The 23,943-nt window shown below is 43.1% G+C and overlaps 1 protein-coding gene across 2 annotated transcripts in view; it reads right to left on the bottom strand.

Moving 5' to 3' along the window:
• LOC311222384 (serine/threonine-protein kinase Sgk3) overlaps positions 1–23,943 on the bottom strand; it is a 53,676-nt gene that overhangs the window by 16,421 nt on the left and 13,312 nt on the right. The window contains exons 1-5 of one of the 2 annotated variants that reach the window (XM_084306646.1): positions 17,591–17,670; positions 10,553–10,759; positions 6,565–6,648; positions 4,575–4,647; positions 1,724–1,799 (exon numbers count right to left, since the gene is read on the bottom strand). In XM_084306646.1, coding sequence (XP_084162772.1) covers positions 1,724–1,799; positions 4,575–4,647; positions 6,565–6,648; positions 10,553–10,630 — 311 coding nt within the window. In that variant the 5' untranslated portion in view covers positions 10,631–10,759; positions 17,591–17,670. Of the gene's footprint in view, positions 1–1,723; positions 1,800–4,574; positions 4,648–6,564; positions 6,649–10,552; positions 10,760–17,590; positions 17,671–23,943 lie in introns of those variants that run through there. The other variant, XM_084306647.1, reaches the window with a different exon arrangement.

Raw genomic sequence — 23,943 nt, 5'->3', positions numbered from 1 at the left:
CAGATGTTCAGGTGCCTTCCCTTCCAGAAAGGAGAAGGCATCACAAGCAAACCTTAATCTTTAGAGAAAGTTTGCCCAAGCAAGACGTGAAAGTATGAACTCCCAATACTGGTTTTAATGCTTGAAGATTTAGCGGAAGGTGAGCTTTCTTAAACTTCTCTGAAAATGCAAACACCCCCAAGTCTTTATTACTAACTAACTTCCTACAAGTTATTTTACTTAATACCAAATTTACTGGCATATTAAAGTAGAACAGTTTAAGAAAGCATGTATAGGGACTTACAGTAAAGACTCAATCACTACGTATTCCTTGAGTAGTTTCTAGCAGGCTGTACCAAAAAAACAAAGCTGTTTTGGTATTTCTTTACTGCTCATATTGATTGGCATATAGGAAAAGACAACAGATTATGTAGATTATGTAGCTATTAATGTGATTTGCTACAATATGTGATGCACATAAAAGGATGGATTTCCATTTAGAGAACAAATCTAAAATGTTTTGAGACAAAATACTTTTATTTGGTATTTGGAGAAACTGAAGACCAAATGAGAGGGGGTTTGTACTAAATTAAAAAAAAAAAAAAAGTATCCTTTCCTAATTGAACAAAACAGATTAGCTTTCAACACATTATTTTAAAGTGCCTTCTGTTCTTTCCCAGAGAAGAACAATGCTATGACCACAAAATTCACAGCGTTTCCTTTAGTGGAAAACTATTTCACCATAAAGACTGTGTTTCAAAGTTTTTTCCACTCGTCACACGGAATACGTATACAAAAAGACTTTTTTTTCCCCCTTCTTTTTCAAAAAGGAAAGGAAGTACATACGTCAACTTAATAGACATTAAATAGTTGGAAAATAATATCTGACTGCATATTTCAAATACCTGACTGCATATTTCAAACTGCAGCGATATTCTCAGGTATTTTTTTCCTGTGGGAAAGGGACAGTTTCACAGGTTGTACTGATAGGCTAATTAAACAAAACCTGTGCAATAAGGAAACTCAGCAGTAATGCCAGACAGAGCTTTGCTGTTTAACTAGATCGAGCAATGCAGAAAGCTGCACGGCTTTAGTTTAAATTTATTACTTTTAGATTTATATTGAAAGAAATGTGATTTACCCCCAAGATCAGTTTGCAAACACTCCTCCAGATTTAACTGGAGCTGTTTGTGGTGTGTGACCATCTCATCAGTGTCCCACTGAGCAAGGTCAGCCCACCCGCAGTTCTTCTGCGAGAAGAGTCTACACAGAACCATGGTTGTGTGCTCTAAGCTGGTAAGTTTGGTTATCCCAAGTCAAGCTGATAAAGCTACTTGATTAACGTGGTTAAAAACAAGTTCTGGCGAATTGCTCTAACAAAAGGATGCAGTCACTCCTGGAAGAGCAACACAGCAGCAAGCGGTTGAGTTCTCAAATAGTAAAAACAAGCATCCACCCTAGAGCGAGAGAGTTTACACTGGAACCTGCACCCCTTAAACTAAAATCAGTTCATTGCAAAACTATTTTTAGATTGGCTTTGAGAAAACAAAAACATGTTCTATTATTCTTGAGCCTCTAGATTTTTCTTGAGGAAGAGAGACACCACTTTAAAGATTATCTATTATACTTAAAAGCACTGAACAGGTAACAAATGTTCTAGTAAGAAGTACTTAATTTGCAATTTTGTATTTGACATCTCATGTCCTTTAAATAGTCCTTATAAAACAGAAAGGAAACTACTTACTGGTTGCATAGCTCTGGCTGTCTAACTAAGTTTTGAATGAATTCATTCAGTCCTGCTCTTCTCTGTTTAATAAAATCTGAAAAAAAGATTTATTAGGAATGATCAGTGAGATCATGAAAAAGACTTGTTTTCCAGTTTAATTTTTTTTTTTCTTTTAAGGACTTAAATGGATAGCAGTTAAAAAGAACAAATGAAAATCACAAGCTTAAAAATGTTCAGGTGAGGTGAGAGAACAAATTTCAGTTTATCTGTAACACTACCTTAAAATGTAGTAGGGCAGGTAGATTAAACATGAACTCAAGTGCTCCAAGAGCAACGTGCAACCACAGTGGGCCAACCTGTGCAGCCTCCATTGCATGGATGAGCCCTTCAGGTCCTAATTTCGCTCAGAAAAAAAAAGCCAGTGGCAAAACTTGACCTCAGTTGCACAAGTTTTTACGCAAACAGTCCCACCAAGCAGCATATTTCCAGAATAAAGGTATGGCAGTGGAAAAGTTGCACAATCATCCAGCCAGCAGGCACTCAGATGTTACCATGATAGATATTTAACTAAAATACATCTCTTTCCATATTGTACATCACCTCTAACTTTAAAATAAACAAAAAAATACATAAATGATCAGAATCTTCAACCTCATACAAAGCTTAAAACATGCAACTCTTTAAGCAATATGGGAAGATACATGAGGGATGTGAAATAGGAAAATAATGAGAAAGTGTCAAACAGAAAAATCTCATCTTTCACTGCTTGTATCAATCACAAATACTTACTCCACAAAAATTAGTTTGTGTACTAAGATTTAAGGTATTCCAGTGACTGCCATAAGCAGGTTACTGATAACTTAAATGTTTCAAGTCGTCCCCCTCCCCAATATTAGGAAAAACGTTCATGTTTTTTCACGAATATAATCCCTAAATCCTTGCTAGGTTATTTAATAATCCCCAGAATAGGAGGTAAATTCGCATAAGGATTTTACATAAGTCACCAACATCTACACGAGCTATTGCAGCATGGTAGATGCAGGATGTCATCTACCGCTCTAAGCCTACAAACCTAACCCTGATGTTGAAGAAAAAACATTGCACCACATCAGCTGAAACGTCTGCTGTAATTTTCTAGTTCTGTATTTTGACTGGACCCCATGATTTCCGTCTGTCCTGTTTTTGAAGTTAAAATGGAATTAATTTTGAAATAACCCGAGTGACAATAAGGACAGTGTTTAAATGATAACGTACATTATAACAGTATTTTAAGTAGATTTGGGGAAAGGGCTATTTCAGTTTCACTCTGCTATGCTTACGACCACAATACTGCATACCCAAGTTGCAGATTAAAGAATGGACTGACAAAATAAAGATACTTTTCCAAAATCTGTAAAACATGACTTATTTCAGAAGCCATCAGAAATCTTACATCAAAGCTTTAGTAAATCAGTTTTAAGATAAATAATTCTTTAAGTGAGTATCACCCTGCCCTGCAGCAAGAAAAATCTTAAGAACTACTTATTTTCTCATGCTTCAAGAATTTCAGGGTAGCTCTCAGGAACTTAAAACAAGTCTGAGAACTATATTTTACAAACATAGTTTTATTAAAAAGTTTTACTCCCTCCATTCCCATTTAAAGTCTCATTTTCTAAATGTCAGTCCAAGAAATCTCACTGTATCTGGCTGTACAACATTAATAGGTGTTCAGCCAGTTCTGAAAGTCCCAAGTTTGGATAAAAAAATAAACAAAATAAAGCAAGAAGTCCCTGTAGACACAATACATGTAGAACTTTCGGACATCCTTTACATTTTTATCAGAAGCAGCCATCAGAGGAAGGCAACACGAAAAGGAAGCTTCATGTCAGGGTGCAGATAATGAACTGTAAAAATTAAGATGTTTGAAAGAACTCTTAAAGAAATCCAAACACATGCCAAGAAGGTCAACACTTTTAAATCTACTTGTACTTGAAGCACATCCCAAGAATGTCAACAACTTTGAATCCACTCGTACTTCAGCAAAGAAGAATAGGAAACCTTTACACAGGTGCATGAGGAGGTGAAACTACCGACTCAGACTGATCACATCAACAAGCCAGGGGAGGGAGGGAAGTTCCCGATGACCCTCAGCAAAATCCTTAAATGAAAAGGGCCTGAATGATGAGTATAAACACTCAGAGCAAAGACATGCACTGCTCATTAGCCTTTGTATTTATTCATCCACTGTGTCACTTACGTTGATTAGATGCACTTTTAAGGATGATTTTCCATTAACATTTTGATGCAGGCAGCTTTAATTTTGATGCAGCTTAATTTTGTCCTATCACTCCTAACTGGATCACACCATCATCTCATCAGACAGGCTTCCAGAAGTGCAGCAACAACAGGAGAATGTTTATTCTCATCTGAACTGTCCAAGGAAGCGCATTTAGATACAAAGCTCTAAAGCCTTCAAGGACAAATCCCTCAGTTATTTATTTTTTAGGGGAAAAAGAATCACAGAAAGTAGATTAAAAATTAATAGGCATATGTTTAGAAGAGTCTCTGATTTGGTTTTTGCTTTTACGTAAGAGAGATTACAAGTGACAGCTCAGAATCTCTCACAATCCAGAACACGGGACAGTTTGGAAGAGCTGGAGCACTCAGTACAAGAGGTATTGGGCCACCAAGCAATAGTTTGCTCAAGATCAGAAGGCAGAGCACCTACCTACGCTAGCTCCTGTTCTTCACTGAAGTATGACTAACCTTAGGGTTAGTCACTGGTTTGAGGATTGCTGTAAGACTCATCTAAGATAGCTTCTTGTAGGCTGCAACAAATCAAGTCTAAAATAAAGGCACTGACAAAACAAGCAAGAAGGTAATAACTTACCAGGATCAAAGTTATCTCCGAATATTCTTTTAGCTGGAATCTTCAGGTTCATAGTTGGAAATTGCTTCTTTAGCTGAAAATAAAGATGTACAATTGAACTGTGCTTAAACATCAAGTATCTAGAAATAATTGCATTTTATTTGATTTCTGAGGAACGGTTTGAACATCTGATTATCAGCAATTCTGCTCCTCTTTTCCATCTTCTTTACCCAGATGCTTGGGAAAAAAAAACCAACTTGCACTCAGCTTGTTTATGCCAGTCATACCCTTTTAAATCCACAGGGCAGCTCACTTTATAAAGCTATGGACTACCTTCTTGCAGGGTTATCAAAATGGCTTTCCACTTGTCACAGATTCAAAAAAGTATGCTAGAATTTCCATGTTGGTTTTATTCTTCTTGTTTCTTCCTCCATCTTTCTCTCTTGGGTGTTCCCTCTCCCTCCTTTCTTTTTCCTTTTTTTTTTTTTTATTTTCTTGTTTCTATATGATATCTGTATGCTACGTATGTATGCATGCATACTTTTTTTATGTATAAAATCCACAGGTGGTCTACCCCAACTCAAAACTGCAAACAGATGAACAACCTATGCTTCATGATACTGCATTTGACAGGTGAATTACATTCTGTACTGATAAACTGATCAGATCATACACAGCATCACTGAATTTCACAAAAAAAAAATAAATAAATCTGACGTGAGCTGAGCCAAGCCAAGCCTCACTTCATCTTTAGGTACTCCCAGGAAGAGAAAATCTTTTTCACGTTCTCCATCCTCTTTTTAAGAAAGTATTTTTCTGATACAGTACTTGGTAGTTCTTTCTTTAAGACCATCTGCATCTCTTCCAGTTCGCAATACAAGTTATTTTTGATGTTTTACACTGTATGAATTACACTGAATAGAAACTAGATGCTTCCCCATGACCTCCACTTCTACGTGCATTAGAAAGACCAGCACTGAACAAACTTCAGCAGAGCAATGACAACCTGAAGAGAGGAGAAGGAAGGGAGTGTGGAAACAGGAACGGGATCACTGAAATGTCTTACCAAAGGGAATGGGATCACCAAAACGCACTCCGGAAGTACTGAAAAGGGGATGCTTTGCTTTCACATCACTTTGAAGCCTACCCCAAGATGCAGGCAAAGCATGGCATGACTTCAGCTCAGACCTTAAGAAAGCACCAAGCTCATTTACCTGCATTTGTATACCACTGTCAAACGTAAATCCATGTGCACTAAGGGAGTGCTTCTGACAGGGACAACCGACGGGAAACTGAGGCACAGTTAAGCATCTGATGTCATCTTTACTTACAGGAATCACAGAGAATTATTTCTTCCTTTATTAAAACAAAAATTGCAGGCCCCAAACACAAAGAACTAGAAATCAGTACTGACACAGTACAGGACAGGGAAACAGACTGCACAGCTGAGCCGCACCTACCTGCTACATAAATGAGGCAAACTTGTCTCCTAGCAATGAGTCAAAGAAACCCTCATTCAGTTGGTGAAGAGGCCTATTTTGTTTGGAACACCACCGCTGAATTTGGCTATGAAAATACAGGTGGCGATTGCTATGACTGACTTCGTAGTTTGTATTAAGACAAAAGGATTACTTCATTGCTTTCAGTCCTTCAAAATAAGACACCTATTTGCAGAGAAATTCGTCTAGCTAGATGGTTCAAGTTTTGCTGTGAATTTTACCATCACAAACACATACATTATGTTTTGACAACCAGTGAACTGGAACTACTATACAGCGATCCCAAGCAACAACAAAAAACAGTGACCAAAGAGCCAATTTTCAGTTTAAAATTCAAACAAACTGAAGTTTTTTTTTTTAAACACCCTGTAATTTTCTTAAAACAGGCCCCTATGGTTATTGAATGTTGACTTGAACTCCTCAATGAGGGAATTAGCTCCAGCCCTACCACTGCAAACAAGCGTTACCCTGTGCTGTCCTGGCACAGGGCCATGTGCCTGCCTTTTGCTTACCGTATTGTAGAGCTTATCGAACTCTGCATACCGTCTGAGGACGAACCACTCATTTCTGCCAACCGACACCAACACTTTGTAAACCTGCAGTGACACAAAGATAAAGTTAACGCCAGTAGCAAAGTTTAAAGAAAATCCCAAGTTTAATCCTTAGGTGAAAATCAGGCCCGCTTGTTAAGTTTATAGTGTATACATAGGTGAACAAGTATGTTTTTTCTGACAAAGGTATAAACAGCAATGCAAAGGATTAAAAGAACAATCAAAAGAATCTTGCCTTTTACAGAGGTAATTTTTGTTTACCTGGTTCTTGAATAAATTAAAGAAAAAGCAAAGCTGATCTCATGGAGTTTCATAAATTAATTCATATCCACCAGGATTTGCTAGGGAATGCGTTAACGCCTTGATAATTCATAGTGAATACTAATACTAAGGAAGGAAAGCATTTAAAAGTTGAAGATTGCCTTCACCAAAACCCAGGGAACAAGCACATATGGAAGACAGGTATACGGGGAGCAACTCCTCACAACATCTTGAATGTATATTATAGTCAGGCTGGGAACTTAGAATGATTTGGGCTGGATTTAGAGTTGTCTATGATGCTATAAATTGTTCAGGGGGGAAAATGTGCTGTGGCTGACACACAGTGAAGGCTGTTTTGGGATCAAGGGAGGAGTAGCTGGAACCTGCTGCACAGTTGTGGACATTCAAACCTGTGGTAGGAAAGGACTCCAGTAACTAGACAGACCGTGGATCCCAGGCTTCATAAACCTGGTTGATGGATGAGTCTCCAAGCTGACTTCTCCTACCTCTCATCATGACCTTTCCCCTTATGCAACTTGCTGAACTCCCTTCCCTATCTCCTTGTGCTTCCAGAAAGGGTCTGGCTATTTCTTCAGGGGAGAAAATGGAGATGGCAAGGAAACAAGTACAGAAGGCTGCTAATTCCTGTTCTAGAAAGCTGGGAATGCCCCAGCAACAGCAGCTCACCCCTCTCCTTTCAGCTCCCTCAGTGGAAGTGACAGGCACCACCAGCAGTTCCTTAGCCTGAGATCTGTATTCATGCAGGTTAGCTTCTCAAGCTGCCTTCAGTCTTCCCTGGGGAACACAGGAAGCTGGATGGAAGCATCCACTTGGATGCTGATGAGACTCTGCTTAGGAAATTAGCTCTCTCTTATACTGCTAAACATAAAACCTAGCTGTGCTCCTTTCTAGAGCCTCTCTAGGCTGCAAACAGTGAAAGTTTCAGCACAAGTTTCAGCTGGAAACCAAGACTGAGATACTGTGCTTATTGCTTACCCAGCAATCAAGTCCCACAAAGAACACTCAAACAAAATCACCACTCCCCAGGACTGCACGGCAGATCAATGCCAACCAACTCGAGCAGCAAGCCACGGACATAATTTTAAATTAGCAGGGCAAAATGCAGAGACGAGCATAACTCAAGATGCAAGATGATATTCCCCCAGCCAGCAACCTCGAAGTGAAAGCTGTTTTGTTCTTGCAGCAGCTAGCTGTAAGAACAGTGACCCAGTATGGGAGAGCAAAAAGGCAGAAGAACCATAAGAGGGGAGCCCAGCTCACACCATCACCTAAGCTCCCGCATGCCCAACAAAAGGAAAAAGCCCAAGTTCAACAGATATAGAAGCACTGAATACCATGAACACACGTGGCATCAGACATACTGAGATTTCTTTGTATGTGATAGCAGGAGACAAGAGGACAGGTCCGAAGACAAGGTTAAGCCTCAGACATTAAACAGCTACCAGGAATTAAGTGGAAGCAAAAAAGCTTCCTGGACAGAACACCCGAAAAAAATCACCCATGAAATTATTATTAGTCAATGTATCTATATACAGATAATAAATGTATTACATGCAGGTAGTATTTAACAAAAAGCTAATCAAATGCTCAATAAAAGGTTATGGAGACGCTCAGGAGGAACTAAGAGCTCAATTCTAAAAAGCAAAACTGAAAAGCTTGACTTACTTATCAGAGTCACAAGCACACAGACACGTGGTGTTTTTAAAAACGCTTCAGCATGGCAAGTGTGAGAAAAAAAAGACGAGCTAGTAGACACTGAGTTGCATGTACTTATCTTGTTTCTGTGCCAACATCAAGTGAACCACAGTAAGGTTTGAGCTAGAATTTGTAATTTCTATTGAAACCAGTGAGATTCCAGAACAGTTCCATGAAAGACACATCAGTGATATGGTTCTGTAAGTGATATTAAGGTAAAGCTTATACAAAGTGGTCAACTGAAGTCTTCATTTTAACGTTTTCTTTTGCCTCAGGCTATTATTGCTGTTTAAAGAGCTTGAACTAACACTGCCATCAGAAAGAGACAGCTATGACCTACCACAAATTTGTTAAGAACAAAGTGTTCACCCCGCCCTTCTCTCTCACTGCTGTCCAAAAGCAGTACTGACAGGCTCCAGTCATTACAGCACAGCTACAAAAGAGGAGACACAGCAAAAGCACTCAGAGACCTTTTGGAATTCACAGCTCCTACCACAGAGCTCAGCGCGACCCTCGCTGCTCTCATCAAATCCTAAAATACACGTGATAATAGTCAGAAGCTTGGTTGTGAGAAGTGGCTCTCGTCACGCTGCTTGATGCAGGAAGCAGAAAACGCCAAGAGGAGGCATACCTCCACACTGCACAAGCCAGGGTGGATTCCTCTTTTACCCCCCACCCCCTCTCTACACCCGATTTTTGAAGTTTCCTACCGCTGCTGGTAGAGCTTGCTGCAGGGCATGCCCAGAGAAATTGCCTTTATGTAGCTTAAGGTTGTCACACCCCTTAAAATGACCTGGAGATCTAAGTACCAGTAATGTGCCACAAATGTACCACACTGACACATTTTAACAGCAGGACTGCCAGCACTGCGGCAATAAAACAAGCCTGTTTTGCTGAAGCTTTGACTTTTACAAAGTTTTTCTTGCTCATTTGAGTTTCCCACACACGCAGCAAACTTCTCTTTTGCTTGTTCCTTTTACTAAGCACACCCCTGCCTCCAATTACATCTCGATAAATGTGAAGAATCAAATATCCCTCTTCTCTGAAAGGAGGGGAAGAGAATAGACATGGATAAATAACTAAGTAGATCTTTGTTTTGTTGTATTCTTCAGGCAGCAATTCAGTCTAAGTGTGTTTACATTCCACTTCTGAAGAGTGACTAATTCAGAGACAGACAGAGAGAGAGAGCAGGCTTAGAGGAAGTTTCACAAGAGCAATGAAGCAGTCGGAGCTTTTTAAAGGAAGTACTATGAAGCTGTCTTTATACACTAACATAATTACAAAACTAAAATCCACCCTGCACTCCTTTATTTTTCAGTCTGCAAAGAGTTTCCCCACCGAATGGAATGACCACTTCCAGAAAGAAAGTCAAACTGGGAGACCAAAAAAGGAAGAAAGGGAGGGGAATGACAGGGGTGGAAATGGGAACAGGATAGGAAAAAACTCACAGGCATTAGGATCAGGAAAACAGGAAGGAAGACTGAAAGGTCTTTCAGAAATGTGATGCTTTATGTCTTTTTTTTTTTTCTTTTACAAAAAAAAGCATAATAGGATACCTATATGGGGGAAAAAAGGCTGTTCCGAAAAACATTTTATTCCTTTAGAAAAGTGTTTTTCTTAAAAATAATCATGTAGGATGCCAAATCTTAATTTGATTTGGTACCAAAACATTAAACCCACATTTGAACACTTCTGTATTTTCTATTGAAAATGCTGCTATTTGGGAGTGGGAAGTGGAGTATCAGAAATGTGCGAAGCCAAATTCTTTTTGCAGAAAGCAGAGTTAAACACTGTAAAACATTCACAACCTCTCAGACTGGACTATGGCCAGCGCTCACAAGAGCAAGTGAACGGATTTCTGTAAGCCTGTTGAAAATAACAACACACTCACTGCCAAACCCCAAAAAGGAGCACATCTACGTGTTAATAACCTGGGCATTTCCCTACAGTGCTGACACTCATCTATACTTACAGTAAATCTTTTCTTCTTCTCTCTGTGTTCATCGGAGCTGGGAATGCTAACACTTGGGCAGCTTTCTTTGTGATCCATTGCACGTGTTCTCGTGACCAGCTTGTTACAGGACCGTGCTCTGGGTGCTGCACTCAGAAGGAAACTTCAGCGGTGCTGGTCCAAGACACGCCGCTCTTCTTGAGAAAATTTCAATTCCATCGTGTAATCCTGGGGGGAACAGAAAAAGGAAAACTGAGGGCAGGAATACTTAACTGATTGTGCTAAAACCCGCGTGACTCAAACTTTTCCTCGCAGGAAATACACTTATATCTGTACATACACATAGTAAAAGGTTACAATTTCGTAAACTTTCCTGCCTGTGGTCCTTGGCAGTTCACTGAAATCACTCACGTTCTCTGAGGACACCCCAAAAGCACTGTGCTGGAAATAGACTGAGTCCCCTACTTCAAAAGAATAAAGGTAGACTATGGATAAATACTTAAAATTAAAAAAATAAAAATAAAAATCAGGTATCAGCTGAGAAAAGCCAGTAACACGCACGTTTGGAAGGGTTCACTTCAAAACAAATATTTCCAACTGCACAAGTCTGAACCAGAGGGCACTTCAGATTTGCCAGAACATGCCGAGTGTGTTTAATTATCACATCAGAGATCAAAGACGACAGAAGAAATTCTTCTTTCATGGGAATTTCAGAGAGGGACACAGGCACCTTGTGTCTGTCTGTGCGTCCACCCCCCTACTTAGGGCACTTTCTGTTTAGCACCAGAGGAAGGTTGTCCACTCCTGTCGCAAGTGCTGCAAGTAACAGGAACTTCACTACCAGGCACTCATGTTAAATGCCTTCAGCCCCCTGTTCAGGCCTGCACAGCCAGCTGAAGAGTTTTAGTGAATGCAGCTCAGTTTGTACAACATCGTGAGTCTGACCGAGCTACAAACATGAGACATTCGCTTGTTGGTGTTTTGGTTTTGTAGAAAGAGGAGACCGCTGTTCTCTCCAAAACACCCAGAGGAAAAAGGAGGGCCCCGTTCAGCATGTAACTCCCTGTTTTCTTAAACCAGGGAAGTATTAAACCGGACCGCATATTTCATATCATGGATTTCCAAAAAGCACAAGCTAATCTGATGTAATTCTGCCGTTAGAGAGACACCCATATTTACCTTGGCAAGCAGGCAAAAGCCCCTGGAATCCAGGGAAAAGATGTTCCTGATACCCAGCTAATCTCAGCCAGTCGCCTCTTTCTCTTGTTCCCAACAGCCAGATCATCTCCCCGATGCAAACTTCCACGTTATTATTATTCCTCCTGCGGTCATTAAAAAAATACTTAACTTTTAAAAAGCTACGTGGTGACTTTAAACAAGGAGGAGTGTTTGAGGCTACTGTAATCACGGCTGAGTGACAGAGCAGGCAGACTGCACCAGATCCAGGGGATGGCTCTGCTCCATCTGTACTGCTCTGAATTTGGTGGTTCCCAACTTTGCTGGTTAGGCAATCACAGGGGTGAGCATCTTTTTTCTTCCCCTTTTAGTTTGACTACCTCACACTTAATCCAAGCCAGTTACACAGACCTAGAGTTTCGAATCGGTTCCTCTATTCCCTTGGCAAGCCACCATTTAAAAAAAAAAAAAAAAAAAAAAAAAAAAAAAAAAAAAAGCCTTATTACAACGAGGCCCTTTTTACACTGGCATTTCCTTAAGGCTGTTCTTCACCCGTTCCCACACACTAAAATTAAGATCTAAAAGGCTCGCTGTGCCCTTCTCCACCTTAAGAGGCCCACGAAAATAGCCAGCGTGCGCTGCTTTCAGTGTTTCCCTCAGCTTCCACTTTGCTGGAGGGTTAGGTCATCCTTCAGCCCCTTCAGATCCAGTGTCAGGAACTGAAAACAAGCCCCATCTTCCTGCTCATCACATAAAAAACCAAAACAATCAGTAAAGCTTTACCAAGAATGGGATGTTTCCTGACTAACATCACTCATTATCCTTCTCCTCTTGTAAATTGCCATTCATTACCGAGGTTGCTGACACGCTTGCAGCCGTTCTCACACCTCTCTCCTTCCTTTCACTTTTGATCCTGGGTGCCGTAGCCTTAAACACCATGAGAGCAGTACGGATTAACAGCTGTGGTGCAAAATGTATCAGTTACAGAACGAGTTTTATTCCAGATCTGAAGCTGAAAGTTCTGGGGAAAACAAAAGGAGGAAGTGTCACCCAGATTAATTCAGGCAAAGTTTGTTCATCTTACTGGAGGGGAAAATAAAAGGAATCAATCATCCGAAACGCTGAAACTGCGACGCTCGTGTTTCTTTCCTCGAGCCACCTGGAAGCTCGCTGGCTCGATTATTTTCCTTCCCTGAGGCCTCTCCTCTGAGCTGTGCCCGGGTCACCAACACGCCGCCGACCTGGGAAGAAATGCAGCACCAGCAGCTTGGCCACTGCGCTCCCGAGGCACACAGCTGTCTTGCAATTTGTTTGCCACGAGCATACTGGCTCTCAAGGGCTTGTACCTGCACACCTAGGGATGGATTTGCCTCGATCTTTGCCACGGGGCTGTTTAGGAACACAGCTGTAGTGTCGGCAGCAGGTAAAGCCACCGCTGCTGCGGTAACTACACCGAGTAGTGATGAGACACAAAGGGGTGAGATATTTTCGTATGCAGCTTCAAAAGCGTAAACTGTGGTGTCTGTGGTGTCTTAAACTCACTCAGATATGAGTGAATTTTTCAGACGCTGTCAGTTGTGAAGTCTCTGCCTCTGGTTACGGCTTCTCTTGTAACTAAGAGCAAGCAAACCCTGGCCCCTGCTTGGTAACAAGCAGAAAGGAAGAGGAGCTTTTGAAGAACAGATTGTAAAATAAATATCCCTTAAATCTACTCGGGTACTAGTGAAAGAGCACGTAGATAACTCAAGACATTACCACTGAGACCAGTGGTGCTAGAAACAGCTGTGACCAGCTAAAGCCTTCAAGCCACTGCAGTGCGAGGTCTGGGACAGGGGAAGGCACAGTCAAATATATTTGGGAAGAAGAGGAGTCAGACACGCATCCTCCCGGCAAAGTTAAGCCTGTCAAACAGCTCCACTGTCCAGTCCCTCCCCTGCGGCTGTCAAAAAGCAGGCAGCATTTTCCCTGTTTCCTGCAGGAAGCCACAACGCCGAATCTCAGGCTGAGCCCTGCCTCTGGTGAAGTGGGAGCAGAGCAGGAACAGAGCCGGTGCTACGAGAACACACACAGCCCTCCTGTGCTCACGGACGAGCCGAATGCCTCGCCATCGAGTATTTCGTGCAGTCTCCTCATAGGTACAGGCAACAGGCAAACACTACCTGGGGTATCTGGCAACCTCCTTCCTACAGACACTTAGAAAAATTAGAAAACATCTCTGAAGTATAATCAGATTCTTTGTTCTGTGTTAGCCCCTTTTATTATTATTTTTTAAACAGTAACAGCCTGAAGATGCTACCACTGTGTAAGCACAGCCCCCTGTTCTGTGTGAGTCAGTCTCTGCCCAGACCAGGTTTGGAAGCTCCGTACCCACCTGCTGCCTTCACAGCAGCAGCCAAATTGCCCTAAATGCCTCTGACTAAGGCCAGAACAAATCAGCTGCCACACTCACCTCTTTGAGTAACACAAGGGAAGCGGAGAGAACAGCCCAAAAGCCAGTCACCCAGCAGGCATATCTGAAGACTCACCGGGATCCATCCTCACCTCCCAGAGCAGAGCAGGCATTTCCCCTACGCACTCCTAACCCACCTGGAAAAGCTTCCTCTGGGACTGAGTCACAAGTAAAGACAGCTGCTGGAAATCCCACCTGAACACAATTCCAGCCACAGAAGGCACTTATGGATACAGAAGCCAGAGCAAGAAATGGGAGGCAGGCCTGTGATTTGCTATAAACATCACTTTACGCCCTCTTATTTTAGAGAGGTACCGGCTTTGGGACACTTCTCAATGCTTTCCTCAGCCTTCTCCACAAATACCCTGACGATGACTCAACATATCACTGGGCATGACATTTTTGGGGAAAGCCTACGAGGTCAACTTGTTCCCTACTGCTGTGTGCCAGAAGGGAGCGTTGCACTCGCTGGTTACCAGACCAGCAGCTGCCACGCAGCAAGCAGGAGGCGAGCTAGCCAGAGCCCAATGCAGAAGTAGCAGGCAGGGCTGCAGAAGTCACACAGGCTTCAGCAAGAAGAGTCAAAAGCGAAGCGCAGATCACTGATCTGGAGAGAGGTGGGTGGCCAGAAGCTGTCGAGTAACTAGGCTCTGAAAAAAAAACAGGCTTTTCATACACCACATAGATACCATTTTAATGTGGGAACACTTAGACACCAGCGCAGCCCTCTAGAAATAGAGCTGGAGAAAAAGGAGAACAAAAACCAAAACACTCCGGCCAGTCCCTGTCCCAACATCCTCTTAAATATAATCTGAGAAGAATTCAGCCATTGATATCAAGGACGGGAAGGCTGCTCCCTGTTCACACACCCACACGCTACCTTGCTTTTTTGGAAATCTTTAGTGGCACCACTACGGAAAGCAAACCACCACTCCGCAGCAACGTGGGCAAAGTCCAATTCAACTGCTGCTTTCTACGTGTAGAAAAAAAACAAAAAACAAAAACAACAGGTAAAGTGAAAGCTGAACCCAGGGAAAGAAAGAAGTAACTTTTTTTTTGGTCTCTCTTACTTCCCACGATCCTGCTGCACAACAAACACCCCTTCTCCCTGCCCCACCTCCCAAATAAGCCGCGGTAAGTTCCTGTAACTGGCATGTAACGAGGTTCAGGGCTCGGGCTGGAACCATTTGCATTGCTGTTTATTATTATTACATGACAGAATACAGGCTGTTTGCTGTGGTAAGCAATCCCCGAGTCATAAAACGGTTCTTGAGAACAACTACTGCCAATAAAAGATGCCTGTCTTTTAATCCTCAGCACAGGTTGTCTAATAACTCCATTTTTAGCCTTGGTCTAATGTATCTGGAAAGGTCGCTGTGCCTCTGGTGGCATGGCTTACTTAAACAGCAGATCAAGTAAAAATCAAGTTTGCCTTACACATGCTACCTGTGCATCCCTGGCATGCTTCTGCCTTCCTACACACCGGGTCCAGCTGAAGGTAAATGCCCAGGGACAGCAAGCACAGAGCAGGAGCTGCAGCACCAGCACGAGCTCCGTCCCAGAGGTCACGCACAGACCAGATGCCAGCCGCTTGCAGCATATTCACTTCTACATCAGAGGGCAGTCAGGCTTCAGTAAACACAATGCAAATAATCCCAGCCTCGTTCTGCCCCTCTCGCAGAAGATTAAGATAGAGAAACCCAAATTTCAATTCCAGATGTACTGCCTGGTTATTTATTTATTTTTTTTTTTTTACATGACCTTGAACAAAAGTCACCAACTGTTCTCCCCGTCTCGCTACACAAATAGATCCGGATTCTCCTTTAAGATCAATGTTGTTGTTAGTGCATCGAGCACGGGGAAAGTTCCTGGATTTTCTGTCCTGTCATTGGCAAAGGCTCTGCAGAGCGGAATACATCAGGATTTAAAAATGATGAAGTACATCAACCCAAGCTACAGTTCACAGCCCAGAAAACACGCTTTTGAGGTCTGCGCTCTGCAGAACTGACGGCTGCCTAGAACCACAGAGCTGCTGGACAGTGAGAAGGCAATGATGCAAACATCAGAACAATAAAAGGCAAGTAAGAGAAAGAGCTTTTAGCAATATCCAAATTACACGCCCAGCTCACCACCGCTGGACTCCTCACGTTACACCAGGGCAACTACTTCTAGTATTTTACACCCCTTTTGCAAGGACAGTTCACTTTTTCTTACAGGTAGACATACACATGGACCTGTCACATCTCGGAGCTGCACGGGGAGTAAGAAAGCCTTTAATTCAATAAATGCAGGGATTCAGAGAGCATGTGCTTATTGCACCAAGCTGTTACACATGCTTAACGTCAGATGTGGTGAGGCTGTAATTTACAATCAAAGGGGGAAATTAAGGCTGGAAAAGAGTTTTCACACAATTCATCATCATCATGCTATAACCACAGGTGATACTTGAACTTCAAATTGCCACGGTAGTAAAACAAGTAGCAGTTCTCACTGGCCCATACAAGTTAAGTTAAAAGCGATGCATTTCTGACCAAAAACAGCACCTCGAAATACCTTCTACACAATAAAGAGGCCAGTTTTCTAGCTGTGAGTTATTAGAAATGCCATGCACGGAGACAACCCTGACAACGCTCACAGGGAACTTTCCAAAAGGCTTTCCAAAAGTTTGGAACATTTTTTCCTGAAATCTAAAGTATCTTCAGGAAAATACTCCTCCACACACACACCTTCCTTTTTTTTTTTTTATTTTTAAATATATAATTAGCTCGAATTGCTGTCATTATAGACACTGATGTGGAGGTGAATGCTTAAAAAGAAATTTTAATCAGAGCTATATTTAGATACTTAGGCTGAAAAAAAGAAAAAGCAGTGGAGTGGTTATGAGGAAGCCTATTTAATACGAGAAGAACCAAAAATGGAACAACAGCAGCCTTTAGAAATCCAGATTTAGTTCTGTATGTGTCTGTAAATATAATAAATATATGTTTGAAGGGAGTTTTATAATAAAACCAACAACAAACTTAGCTACAGAAGGACAGCAGCAAGTCATATTGAGGGATTTCTCCCGTGCCAGCTGAAGAGCCGTAATGGGATTGAGGCGACACCATGGTGCTGGAACTAAACCAGCACCAAGAGACATGTATACAAATACAAAGTGGGCTGAAAAATAACCACACCACTCTGCAAAATCACCTCACAGCTAGAAGCGGCACGGCTGCGTCTTTAGGAGCTGCTAGAGGAGGAAAACCACATAAAGGTTCACAACTGAAGGAGAAGCAGGCAGGCTGTCAGAGCGGCTTCAGTCTCAAAAACCAGCAGCGAGCCGCCGAGTGACCTGCAAACGATCACACCTGAGTCCTATAGGACCTTTGTGGGGCTCGCTGCCCGCCCCAAATCCCCCCCCGGCACCCCAAAAGCCTCCCCCAGCCTCTCACCTCCGCCGGGTCGCAGCAGCTTCGCCTCCTGCCCGCCTCCACCCCACGCCCGCCTCAGGAATGCCGCGGGCGAACGCGAGCCCGTCCTTCCCCCTCCAAAAAATAAATAAACGGGGAAAAAGAAAAAAGAAAAAAAAAAAAGGAAAAACGAGAAGGGCTCCTCCTGGGGCCGCGGGGTGCCCCCGCCTCGCCGGGCGAGCAGCAGCCGCCAAATGGCCGCGGGAGAGGAGCGGAGCGGCACCGGCCCGGCCCCCCCCCGCCCACGCAGCCCCACACGGGCAGGGAAGGGGAGGGAAGGGAAGGGAAAAGGAGAGGAGAGGAGAGGAAGGGCCCCCAAGGCTCAGCCCACCCCCAGGTGGGGAGGTGGGGGCCGGGCCCGCTGCAGGCCGAGGGAGGAGGTCCCGGGATCTTTAGGGAGCTGCCTCTGCGCCCCAAGTCATTTTTTGGGAGGGTTGGGGTGGCCCCGGCTGGGCTCCGCCTAGCAGCGGGTAACCGCTAAGCTGTACCTGATGCACGCCAGCACTAAGGAAGTCGGTAAAAATAGGGAATCCGTGGAAAAAAAGCACACCCTCTTTCAACAGCAGTATCGTTTCTACTTTATTTTGATAACCAGCCCTAAATGCACAGGAGTTAGAGGGGCACCTGTGCCCGCTGAGGTACATACACACAAGCTCTAAGCGTTTGTCACTGAGGCAAGGCTGGAGAGGCAAATACCTAATGCTTAGTGATAACACCAAGTTTGAGGTAAAAGCTTATGGTGTTTTCACCCCCTCCCAGAAGAAATTCTTTGGATTTCAAAGCGATTCTTCGCTTTGCAACTGAGCCGAAAATGCCACGCAGCGCCCGGGTGCCCCCAGACCCCAGCAGCTCCCACCAGCAAGCTGCTGGGGAGCGGCGACGGAAGAGCCTCGCGTTCCCCAAGCACGTCCTCATCCTCACAGGGCTCGCCCGTGGGCCTGACGGGGCACGATGATGCTCGCGTATGCAGTCACAGGTATTGGCACGTACGCCTAGCGAAGAGCAAGTGAGGAGAGCCGGTTTCCGAGGAGCCCCGCTGTGATCGCTCATACCCAGCCCTGTGCTCGTGCGTCAGGCACTGACAGTCATCCGAGCGCGCTCCCAAAACCACCCGGCATTGCTTGAAATACGTCAGTGTGTGGATGAGCGTGTCGCAACCCTGTACGCACACACGCTGCAAGTCAACTGGATGCCTGTCTGCCATGTTAGCGCAGCCCTCCCAGGAGGGAATGAGGAGTTCTCCCATCCCAGCCTGCCCTTTGCCAATTTGGGAGTTGCGTGTTTTGGGGCAGGCACTGCTAGATCCAGAGACGGCACGGCAGCAAGTCTTCCTTCTGCCTGTTCAGATCGGGCCTTACATTCACAGAGGGTTTTTAAAGAAAATGTGCTAGCACTTCTTGTTCTGATCCCAGCACAGAAGGCTCTGAACTTCAGTCAGTTGAAGTAACTCGCTGGCAAATAATTCAATCAGGTAATCTGTATTCAAGAGTTATTTTCAAGTCGTTTAGCAGTGTTCATCTCCTACCCAGTTGATAGTTTTCAGTTAATCATTCACTTGTCAGCAGATCCACTGAATGGAGTCACTCGACTGATTTACAGTAGAGGGGCCTCAGTGTGGGAGAGCAGGGAGAGCCCTGGCCAAGAGATAATTTACCTCTGTCTACCTGGCCGCACGGTTTAAGCCCTAAAGCTTTGAATAAAGGGATAAATTTGTCCTTCCTCACAGCTGAAAACTCTCTGAAGACCAGGCTGTCAAGCGTTTAATCTTACGTAGTTCCTCTCACTACTCCAGAGCTGTGCTCAGCCTAAGTAATTACAGAGCAGCCATGTGGTGCGTATCCCTAAACTGTAATTTGCCAGAATGAATTCCACAGCAAGTTTATCTATATATTGCATCACACCATACGAACCACTGTTAAGCTCCTAAACTTTAAAGAAACCCTAGTTTACAGGTTTCTTTAAGTTTCCCTGGCAAGTAATATACACGATGAATCTCGCTTCCACCAACTGCTTCGCAGTACTTGGCTTCTAAGGAATGTTACAAATCCGTGAACTGTGCTGTCTTCCCAACTATTTCAAGTCTTTGTTGAAGAATGCCAGTAAGTGGGTGACAGGGCAGGAAGGGGAGAGAAAAAAAAAAAAAAAAAAAAAAAGATATAGGAAGGATCCATCTCATCCCATTTCAACTGGATTTCTCCAAGCCCAGTATGAGCAGGTAGCAGTATTCTGAACTATTAAGTGTAAAGTAAAAACTGTTTTCATTGAAAACGTGCTTAAATTAGTACGAAAAACCCCGTCACTGACCAAAGATCAGAAGTATAATCTTAACAGAGGCCTAAACAGACAAAATACAATATAAATAAAAAGCATTGTCATAAGACAAAGACAAGCAGGGATGCAAAAGACTTGCTTAAACATAGCCACGAGCTTTGTTAGAGAGCACTGTTCCCTATGTACATTCTGCAGTACTTAAATATATGTTCAAATATTTACACAACAAGCACAACCCCACTCATTTGGTAAGTACAGTCCAATATTTTTAATTACTGTTAAAACACTGTGGGTCAATTGAGTAAGACCTTGAAATAATCATCTCACTGCCAGCTTCAAACACTGACGTGAGAGCTTTCTGTTTCACTTGCTGTATCTTGAAAATACGTAGCCTGTCACGTTTAACACAAAGCTTGCTGTCCCGCTCCTTCTGCTCAGGGATAACACAACCTTCTTGTCCCAGAAAGGACAATTAATAGAGTCATCAGTTTTGGACACTACGCTGAGATGATGTTTGGAATCAGACACTCCTCCGTGATGGTATCTCGCATACCAGCAGCTCCAGTTAAACCAAATCCATGTCTACACAAAGCTCTACAAAATGCATGAATGTGACAGTGCCTGATGAAGTGATCTTTTAAGTAATTACTGCTAGCCTTTAGCCTATAAAGCCCTAAACTTGGACTTCCCTCAGGAAACAACTGAGGGCCATTGTACTTAACTTCGCATTTGCCAAACGATTTTTATCCAGGAACCCAGCTCCAGCTACCTCCAGCTACACAGCACATTTCCAGAGGACATAACCCTTTGGAAAGCCTCGAGCTGTAACAGATGGGCCTCATGATGACACAGGCATAGCAGCTCGAGGCAAATATTGCCTAAAACCCAAGATTCTCACTGCCACAAAGACCCCATAAAATGTATGAAGACGCATATATACTTCCCCTTTTCTGTAATTTTATGCTTGGTATTTACTTATACTCACACCTTCCATTTGGATTCACCTGACTAATCCATATCCATACCCACCACCTGCTTAGGAACTGGACTTTTACAAGGCTTGGAAACGGGCCAGCTGGGATCAGGCACTCAGCACTGCAAAACACAACAGCAGCGATGTATCTACTGGAGAAAAACATCTTCTGAGGGACTCCCTGGGTACATGAGATTACCAAAAAACATGGGCTATCAAGGATAAAATCAAGTAAGAAGTGACACTCAGTGGGAAAGTGCTTTAGCTGAAAGTCTTAAGAGTTAAAACTATAGGAAAAAAAAAAGACGGACGAGACTTAAACTCCACAGTGCACATGCAAGCAACAGTGTCACCAGGTAACTGTTCTTCACCAAAGCTGGTTTTGTAACACTTAATGCATGTATGCATATTAATGGCTTTCATTTAACTCATTTTCATAGTTGCGTGCCTGTGCTTATTAAAGGAGTCTGAATAATGGTTCAGTTTTACATGAGCTCTGTAGGAGAAATGTTGTTTTTTTTCCCCTACTTTCTTTTTCATGCTCTAGATCAACCACAAAATGTCTTCAGAATACAGAGAGAGTCTTTAAGTTTGGAGGGACTGAATAAATACTTCAGAGACTGATTTGTGGTGAACACGTACTTCAGCCCCTACTCCCAAACCAACCAACCACCCACCCAAGACTACCACATGCCACCTCAACAAGCACTGCAGATAGATTCAGTATTATTTCAACAAAGCTTAAGGTCTTGAATGTAAAGGAGACTTCCCGATCCTGACTGACATTCACAGCCAGCTGACAGTTTTCCAGAGCTCCAGTCACCAAGACGATCCATGCATTTCAAGGGTGTCCTGGAGCACAAAGGCTGGTGGAGGTCCAAACCAGAATCTACAACACTACATGGCCCACGCTTAGCATAACACACACCACAAACCAGGGAAATGAAGGGATAACTACAGAAAAACTGCTAAACTGCATCATTTCACAAACATCACGGAGCATGCATAACATGGACCAAAAGAATGACAGCAGCACCAGATCAAAGAAATTCTTTGCAGAAAAGAAAAACAGATTAAATCAAGTGAAGCATACGCTGGAGATGAATGCTGGTACACAAGCAGGCATTGTGCCAAAAACAGCAGTGTCACATGGAATTAAAGAAAAACAGGTAAGACTGAATGATTAAAAAGGCGAGTTTATCCCAACCTAGGGGAACATGTATGCCAAGTATTTTTGCTCACCCTAGAAGCAATAGCCTTGCTCTGGATGCTCACTGGACCTACGTGGGACTTCTCAACATCCACAGTCTGGGCTGAATGGCCACTCTTACTTGTCTGCTGGGTATCCAGAGCTCCAAAATCAATGCAAACAGTTCACGTGCTGTCCCAGTACCGCCTCCAGCAAGAAGAAAGGAGGCATCTCTGGAGAAAGTTGGATGCATGGCACTTTTTACAGGTCCCATCTCAGTCCAAGGACTGCCCTCATTCCTCACACAGTAAAAGAGACTTGGAGTAGGAATGCCTCCTCTTCCCCTCCCAAAGGCCACTTTCATATCCTGGATCTTACTGAGCTTCAAGGAGCTTTCATTCCCTGAAAGGCCATGATCACCATGCTCTGAGCTGCTTTCTTAAGCCAGGGCATGCGGCTTTTCTTCATATACTTCATATTTGGTTATGTTGCATATGGTCTTTCATGAGAAAGAATCTGTTTCCAACAACAACTATGAGCAAACGCCCAGTAGAGAAGGGAGTTTATGGACTTAGCAGCTACCAGCACACTGTGGGGAAGTATGCATGAAGATCTGGAGACAGCAAATGCAACGTGATGAGCTGAGTGGTGGGAGAGGAAACCTGAACCATTCATTCAACTGGGAAAGTTATGTACCTCGAACACAGCAGAGACATCCCTCAAGAGCAAGGTACCAACCTGTAATCCACACCATACCATCATCAGCCTCACATTTTATCCGAAGAAATATTAGAGAACACACAAACATGCAAATCAAGTTAATGTCACAAGCATTAGACAGGATTTTAAGTGATGGAAAATAAAATGAAAATATGAGGACAAATAAGGCTGTAACTTATCCTTTTTATCCTTTATTACAAGAGTTATAGTTTTTTACACTCTCAGCATATTTTTGTAATATACTCAGTATAATTTTTATCAATGTTATTTAGGAAAATTCATTCCTTCTGTACAACACTACATTGTAACTAACAAAACTCTGGGTAATTTGATATAGGCAAGCAGTTTTTGGCAGAAATTGCATAAATGCATGATGGGATTTCAAGATAAAAAAGCAGTATCAGGCAATGAAATACCATATCTGCACTTAAAATACACGTATCCCGATTTTCCTCGCTTAATTCTCCTCATTTCCCTCATACATAAACCAGAACGTAATATTAATATTAATACTGCCGCTTCAGTCATTTTTCAGCTAAGGCAAGCTGAACAATGCATTCTGTCACAAAGCAAACAACTCTGAAGATCAGTTTCTAAAAATTCCTTGCAACGCGAGGCATTTCAAGTGCCGTAAGCTGCCTGACAAGGCTCGCTTCAGATCCGAAGCCCCCTGCTTGCACCCTGCTCACTTTCCCTGCTCGCTGTCCGCCAGGACATGCCATCCAGCTACAGCCACCTCTTCACTAGGAGCATCGCTAGCTGCAGGTGCATGGATGTACGCCAGTATATAAATACACCCACCTGCACAGACAGCCCTCTGGGCCCTGATCTCTTTTCCCTTACACTTACCATTGCTCACTGAGGTGTGCAGTGCAGAGCAAGCACCCAGACAAAATCTCTACAAAGTAGCTCAGCAGCCAGCTGGAGGATCATGGTGTGAATACTGAGCTCAAGACAGAACCATAGAACCATTTAGGTTGGAGAAGACCCGTAAGATCATCGTGTCCAACCACAGATAGCCCAGTTTACCTTAGCTTTCCATTATTGTAGAGACGCATGTTGTAGGTTCTGCTTTGAGCCACCTCTACTTGCTTACATAGAAGTTTTATATGGATTTTACATAGGTTCCAGGTACGTGAGGAAAAGAACCACAGAACTGTAGGGGTTGGAAGCGACCTCAAG

The sequence above is a fragment of the Netta rufina genome, assembly GCF_964035555.1.
Source record: "Netta rufina genome assembly, chromosome: 2".
Lineage (NCBI taxonomy): Eukaryota > Metazoa > Chordata > Aves > Anseriformes > Anatidae > Netta > Netta rufina.
Note: the sequence above shows the minus strand (reverse complement) of the source record. Positions and strands in the feature narration are given on the sequence as shown.